This window comes from Copidosoma floridanum, unplaced genomic scaffold (genome assembly GCF_036245765.1).
Source record: "Copidosoma floridanum isolate Cflo_tuat_1 unplaced genomic scaffold, Cflo_Japanese_pri ptg000032l, whole genome shotgun sequence".
Lineage (NCBI taxonomy): Eukaryota > Metazoa > Arthropoda > Insecta > Hymenoptera > Encyrtidae > Copidosoma > Copidosoma floridanum.
The window spans coordinates 8,487-16,453 of NW_028321909.1; the positions used below are offsets into that span (position 1 = coordinate 8,487).

Sequence of the window (7,967 nt, forward strand, 5' to 3'; positions counted from 1 at the left end):
CAACAACAACGGCAGGCCAGTTTGATCAGAGTTGCCAAACAGCAACTACAAGTCATCGATCGCTTAGTATTTAAAGCAAAGGGTATCGTCCAACAACAACCTCACAAGAGAACAACTGTGAAGACAGACAATTTTGAAGAACTCCCGTTAAGAAAAAGGGTAAAAAACAATTTTGAGGTAAATATAAATTTGTTTTCTTCATAACCATATTTTTTACACATTTTTTTTTTTTCATGAATATTAATATTAGTAAAAATTTGTGTTTCTTTGTTACAGATATCCAATCTAGCAGCTTTAAATAAAGTCGCTTCTGGAGGCTTCCTCCCGTGCGAGAAAATCACCGAGATGATAGTAAACCACAGCTACATGGTTACAAAATTAAAAAAAGTTAATACTAAATACGGAATAAAAGCAGTTGTGGAACTCAATGACGAGTTTCAAATATTTTTACCCAGTGCAGTGTTAAAGAATATAGTTGATAATGAAGTGCTATATAATAATTTATTAGATTCCATACAGAAAATGGAGCTCTTTATAACTTAAAATGGTTCTCATATTCAATTTTCAAGTGAATAGGTTAAATAGTTTCTGTGGAAATAGCAAAAAAACATGTGTTGCATTATTTTCCATGAAAAAATTTTTTTAATAAACTAGTGTCTTTACAATTCAAATATATTTATTTACTTTATTTTTTCCATGCACTTGCCATATATCTTCTCTCGTATCTTCTATACATCATATTTTTTTTTTAATTATAATTGATCTTTTGAAATCCAACTATTGTGTGCACTGTCAAAACCTAACCATTTAACGAAAATTTGATTTTTTCGTCGGCGTAAAATTTTCTCAACAAGGTAAGTATTAGGATACTTGGTTTTCTGCAGTTCTTGATCGTAAAAGCCACCAGAGATTGGCTGCTGCTGATAATCCTCCAAATGGTAAGTGAATGGCTTTGTTGGTGCTACTCGGGTAACAGTAAAAATTTCTGTCGACCAATTAGGCGTATAATCTTTTTCAAAAACTTGTTTAGTATTACTCATACGTACTTTATCACCATCTTTCAATGTTGATTTTGTTCCTTTTTCGAATATGTAAATTTTTGTAAAATATTTTTTCATTAGCTACTGAAACATATTTTGGCTTCACACCAATCGTTCGGTGTTTTCGATTATTGTAAGAAGTTATCAGCTGTTGTAAAATATTGAGCCACTTGTAATTACCTCTTACACTAAACTTTTTCCACATAGCATGCTTTAGGGTACGATTAAATCTTTCACATATAGACGTCTCAAGATTACTGTACGTAGAGTATAAGTTAATTTTGTAATTTTTCATGAGACCTTAAAAATTTGCGTTGTAAAACTCTTTACCACGATCGGTTTTGCAAATTAGTTGGAACTCTTCCTTCCATTATTATAGTTTTCATAGCTGCAGTCACATCTATACCAGTTTTGTTTTTTATATAATTAAGCAGAGCTTTCCTCGTGTAAGATCTATCACTTGCTCTTTTGCAGACGGATACACTTTTTTATACTCATACCTTCGCAATTGAGCCATGATAACAGGTCACTTTTATTTATACAACACATTTACTAAGCTCTTATCGCTCCGTCTGTCACATCTCATGCAACTGAAAGAGAGACTCCCTTTTCTAAATAGGCAGTCGCATAATACAGTATGAACACCTTATAAAAATGCGCACTATCAAGTAAATATTTTTACGTACCAAAACACGTACCCGCTTTTTATTTCAGCATAGGCATGTTTAAGAATGAATTCTACACCATGCTTTTGCTCTCTTATTATTGAGACGTATTGAATATCACCCTATATTGTAATTTTGTAAGCAAATTTACTAGCTTAAAATTTTTTATAACAAAAAGATCTGCTGGTAGAGGCTGCAGTCGTTGAGATGTTTCCAAGCGAGGAAGCAGTTGTCCCCCACGATACTCATACACCCGTTATCAAGAGTGCAACAGTGCCAATAGAAAACTCCAGATTTGACGCATTGTAAACGTTAAGATATCGTCAACGATTTCCATTCAAGTGTGTGAGAGAAAACGTGATTGTGGAAATTTTATTGTGGAAAAATCACTATAGATTTTTTCAGTTGTGGGACATTGCATTGGATCAAGTAAATTGTGTGTATCCAGAACTGATTACGGAGAGAAATACATGGAGGACATATCGCTCATACTATACGGCTAAAAGCAATGCGAACCCATTGCACATAATTTTATATTTTAAAAAGGATACTTATACTTTTTTATGCTGCTGTGAACTTTCAAGGTACAGCGTGGAGGACAGAAGAAGATTTATCTTCTGAAACGGTAGGTTATTCTAACACATTGAAAGAATATAATCCTATTGCATGACACATCTGCTGCCATAAAATTTTTCTTAGTGTGTAATAAACTTAAAGTGTGATAAAAAGAAGGGTATTGAGTAGTAGTGCATGATAGTTTTTTCACCACTATACACAAGACTTTCTTTGACATTTTTTATTACTCTATCTCAATATAGCCATACCTAATAAAACATTTCAAACCTTTTTTCTTTCACACTACTGGTATTAGCAACAGTCAGATTAAAAGCCAACAGTTGGAGCAACTATAACAGTGGTAGGTAGATAATCTTCTATTTTATAAAAACAAAGTTATAATGACCGGTCGAGGCACAGTATTTCAGGAAAGTCTCAACTTCTTGCACGTATATTTTATACGCTAACGATCTAAGACGCAGTTGTAGATTAAAATAAAATACAATTTTTTGTAGAATACATTTTTACTCTGATATGCAATGCAGAGATTCTTTAATGCTAAAATTAATATGAAAATAGATATAGAAATAGTAAAAATTGTTCTTGACTACAAAAGAATGAATTTGAAAATTTTACAAAGTGTTAGATGTAAGAATTCTAAGTAATATGAAAATATACTTTTTAATTTAATCAATTTCATGAATACTATCGTTCGAACACTTTAAACAAAAAATTGTTTTAAAATAGTCAATGGTTGAAAATTGTTTTGTAGTATGCTGTTCCTTAACATTGACTGATAAAATTAATCTTCTTGTAATTGTTATGCGCTATTGATGTGTTTTTTTTTTTACTTTTTTATAGAATTGTTGTTTCTAAAACTTTCGACAACGACACCAGTCAAGCTCTTTTCTTTACCCAAAAAAAAAAAATAAATTCAAATAAGGATGCTGTTAACGGAATACCTGTAAGTAAAATAAACAGTTGCAATATCCATGATAATAATTTTTTAAATTATAATAAAACCATTTTGTTGAACATCTTTTTTTTTTACTCTATAGCAGGGTCCAAAACTGGAACAGCAGGGACAAAAGCAGCAGCAGCAGCAGCAGCAGCAGCAGCAGCAGCAGCAGTAGTGTCAGGTATATTGTTTTTTTAATTAAAATTTTTAATTAAAAAAATGAGGTTTCATGATTTTCTTTTTTTTTCCACAACCACAGCCTCAACAGCAACCTCAGCCACAGAAGCAGCAGCAGCAGCCGTACGCGATGCAAATTGGAGAGAATTGGTTGGGAGAACCAACTCTAATGAAATTAAATAGAGTTGGCGATAACGGTCAACCAATTTTTTTCACTCTTAGATGAGAGGAGTGATATTATTTTATGCGTATTAATAAAATAATCACAAAAAAATATTGATAAGTGTTGATTTTTAATCTCCATCCTCTTATCCAAGAGAGCCAGAGACAAGGCCACATGTAGAGATCTGCGTATTTATGATTATCACTACTGCTTCCACTTGCAGAGTCCACTTCGTCATAACTGACTTGTACTTGTGTTACTGTAACTACCTAACTTTAAACTCTAGCGCCTCATGTACATTGTACAAGTCTTTACTGTCAATTATAAAAGCTTTTTTACTTACGTTATCTAGTGAGCAGCTGGTAAATTATATTTTAAGCAAACATCTCTTGTCAAAGACGCAAAAAATTTTGAGGACCAAGCCAAGCAATGTTGGGATACGCTTTCGGTTATGAAATGGTATACATGTTCTCTGGCAACACGCATCACTCGATACGCCCGCTCTTGAGAAAAAAATATGATGCTGGTACATTATACGCCTAAATAAGAAGCAAAGAGTTATCGGCCACGGCTTACACATACGTGTATCCTAGCATGACTCGTTGCACCCGCTGTGCAAGATTTGTCTTGCGCGCCCATGCCCTCCCCTCCCCCTCTTTCTGCTTAAAAAAGAGGGAGCTGCTGCTCGCTTGGTCTCTGCCGGCGCGAGCGAACAGTTTGATCGAGTGGAACCAACTTGTGTGCACGCCTTGACCTCCTGCTTCGCTGGGGACTCTCGAACCGGACCTCCACGTCGATCTGCCTACTCTAAAATATCTGTTACGGCTGGTCTGCCGATCTTGTATTTACTCGACGTCCTAATAAAGAATAATTTAAACATTGGTCCTTCGAGCCGGATAGCGTGACTGGGACAGACAACCGCCAGAACCTCATCGAGCCCAGGACAGCCAGAACCACTGTGCTACGCGAAGCAATGTAAGTAGGACGATGTGAGATGCGATCATGCGAAAATACATTCTCTACGTCCGAGAACGTATCAAGACATTGGGCCTCTGTTGCAAGTGATGCAATCGTGCAGAGCCGCGCCACGTGGTAGAGCGATTTAAGGTTATGATAGCCTTAACAAGATATGACAGGCGAGAGACGCTCCACCGCGACTGCCGTGCAGTCCGCGTCGTGGACCTCGCGTGCGACCGCGATTACTCAGTCAGTGAGGCTGTAGAGAGGTTTTGGGTTGCAGATTGCAGGCTGCTTCATGTTTAAACCACGGGATTTACTAGTTCACGTCATCCCGCGGCTGGTCGGGTCGACAGATTCATTTGCGATTCCTCACGCCCTTTTTCTCAAATATTCTACGTAGACTCATTTGGCACGCACGATTGCACCATAAGTAACAAGGCGCCGTTTGAGAGACAAGCGTCGAGCTCAGCGCGTGACTAATTTACAGGGATAACCAAGGCTGGCTCTCGTTGCTGGAAACGCAGCAAGCCCTGCTAGAGATTCTCGCGGAATTCACTCAATCCGCCAAGAGCGTCAAAGTATGGAGCATGGGACTCTTCGACGCCAGGTTCAAGCTACTCGCTAATTATTGGAATGACTTCCAAGCCAATCATAAGGATCTGATTCAGGGCGCACCTGTGGAAAAAGTTGCCTCCTTGAGAGCCCTGTACAGATCCACAGAGGGATACTACCTCGACGCTAAGGCGTGTCTGTATGACGCTAGGAGTCGGCTGTTCCCGGCCATGCCAGGAGGTGGTGACCAGTTACTACTCCCCGGACCGCTCTCTGGACCGCACTCGGGGCCTTGCCTGCCGAGCATAAATATCCCGCTCTTCTCTGGCCGTCGCGAGGATTGGCAGTCTTTCCGCGACCTGTTCCAGGCGCTCATTCACCAGGATGCTCGGCTCACCGACGTCGAGAGGCTTTACTACCTAAAGGCAAACGTGCAGGGTGAGGCAAAAGCAGTTCTGGACACCTTGCAGCTCGTTGGCTCCAATTATTCCACGGCCTGGAGTCTTCTTGTCTCGCGGTTCGAGCATCGCCGCCTCCTTGTGCAGGACCACGTCATGGCACTCCGAACGCTCAAGCCTCTGCGCGAGGAGTCCGCTGCTGTTCTGCAGGGCTTGCTCGATGCCTTAGAAAAGCACCGTGATCAACTGCGAGCGCTCAATCAGCCGGTGGAACATTGGGATGTGTGGATGGCATTTGTTGCCTCGACCGCCATGGACCCCTCGACTCGGAGAGCCTGGGTAGACGAGCTCGAGAAGTTGGAGGCAGCCAGCTCTGCACAAGGGGAAGCGGCCTCCTTCGCCACTTTGTCCAGCTTTCTGCGAAGGCGCGGCCGCTCACTGACTTCAATGGAAGCCTCGCGCCCTCCCCGATCGACGAACGATCCTGTACACTCGACCGGCAGTCGCCCTCCCGCGCCGACGTCACTCAGCCGCAACCACCGATCTTTAGCCACCCACGCAGTCGACGATGACTGCCCTGCTTGCCACGCGCCGCACTACGTAGGTCACTGCAGCCGTTTCCTGGAACTGGACGCGCTTGGGCGAAGGGGTTTCGTCGCTCAGCACAAGCTGTGCTTTAACTGCCTGAAGCCGGGCCACATGGCAACTGTCTGCCCTTCCCAAGGCGTATGTCAATATTGCAAGGCGTGGCACCACAGCCTCATCCATGATGGCGGTCGCAAGCGCATGGCCGCGCCCGATCCAGCACCAGCTGAGGCAAAGCAGTGTCTCTTCACCTCGGACTCCAAGGACGGAATCGACGCGGCAGCTGCTTCACCGTTGTGACTAGCCGTCTTACCCACGCTCAAGGTTCAGCTCATGGGCCCCGGGGGGCGGACAGTCACAGCAAGAGCACTCGTCGACGCTTGTTCGGAGATCTCAATCACGTCCACTGCCCTTGCTCGAAAGCTTGGCGCCAGTCCCGAGCCAGCCGTCACGAGCATCTCTGGCGTCAGAGGCGCTGTCTTTATGCGCTCCCCAACGATTGCAAGTTTGCAGCTCCAAACCCGGAACTCAACCCGGACGTTGTGGCTGACTGCGCACTGCTTGCCCCAAATGGGACTCCGCACCCCCTCCGGACCGTTACAACCAGCCGTCATCGAACTCTGGAACGATTTACCAGATCATTCAGACCCGACCTTTGGAATACCGGGCGGCGTCGATATCCTACTTGGAGCCGACGTGTACCCCCATCTACTACGGCCAGGGCAGTTATTCCGTGGAGATATCGTCGGACAGCTCACCGTTGCCGGCTGGATGCTCGCCGGTCACGCACCGGACCAAGCGACCTCGTCCTCGCTGGCTGCTTGCATGACGACACAGGACACCTCAGCTCCGCCTTGGCACGAGCAGCTAATCGCACTAATGCAACGGTTTTTGGAATTGGAGGACGTGCCACGGGTAATTCGTCAATCTCATGATGACATCGAGTGCGAGGTCATCTTTGCCGATCATCATCGGGCTGCCGACGGGCGCTATGTCGTCCGCCTCCCGCTCAAGCGCGACGGAATTGAGCGACTAGGGGAGAGCTTAACCGGCGCTAGAGCATCCCTTCGTTCGCTACAGCGCAGATTGCGGGGTGCCCCAGAGATGGCCATCGAATATGCACGCTTTATGGACGAGTATCTTAGGTGCGGGCACATGCGGTTACTGACCAACGTGGAGCTGCGCGAGTCGTCGGGCCTCGTGCATTATATCCCGCACCATGGCATCTGGCAAGCTGGCGACCACCGGAAGAAACTGCGCGTCGTATTCAACGCATCGCGACCGACATCCACTGACTACAGCCTCAACGATATCCTGCACGCCGGACCGAAGCTCCAAGCCTACTTGCCGACCGTCTTGCTCCGCTGGAGAAGGCATCGGATTGCCTTCTACGCGGACATCCAGATGATGTTTCGGCAGATCTGGATCGACAAGCGTGACGTGGACCTCCAGCGTATACTGTGGAGCACTGATGACTCTAGCCCGCCGAAGCACTATCAGTTTCTCACTGTGACCTACGGTGAAGCTAGTGTTCCCTATCTCTCTCTCTACGGATGATTTCCCAGCTATGCAAGGATGAAGGCCATGCTTGGCCCGAGGCCGTGCCTGTTGTCAAACAAGATCGATGCGTCGATGATATTCTCTCTGGCGCTGACGACGTTGAGACGGCTCGACTTCGCCACGACCAGCTGATCGGCTTGTTGCAAGCTGGGGGCTTTCCCCTGAGAAAGTGGGTGGCCAACGATCCGGAGCTGTTGCGTGATCTCTCTCCAGATGCCCGACTAAGGCCGAACTGGCGACAGCTCAGCGCAGACGGTCTTGTCAGCGAACTCGGCGTCAGCTGGGACCCGATTGACGATTGCTTCCATCTCACGCCGCCTACCCTACAGCCACGGCCGACCAAGCGCGCGATGC

General features: G+C 44.6%; 1 protein-coding gene across 1 annotated transcript; it reads left to right on the forward strand.

Annotated features, from left to right (window-relative positions):
* The first annotated feature begins 6,386 nt into the window (after positions 1-6,386).
* Positions 6,387-7,610, forward strand: LOC149373309 (uncharacterized). Its single transcript, XM_089597446.1, has one exon. The coding sequence runs from the start codon at positions 6,387-6,389 to the stop codon at positions 7,608-7,610; it is 1,224 nt and encodes a 407-aa protein (XP_089453572.1).
* The last annotated feature ends 357 nt before the right edge of the window (positions 7,611-7,967 follow it).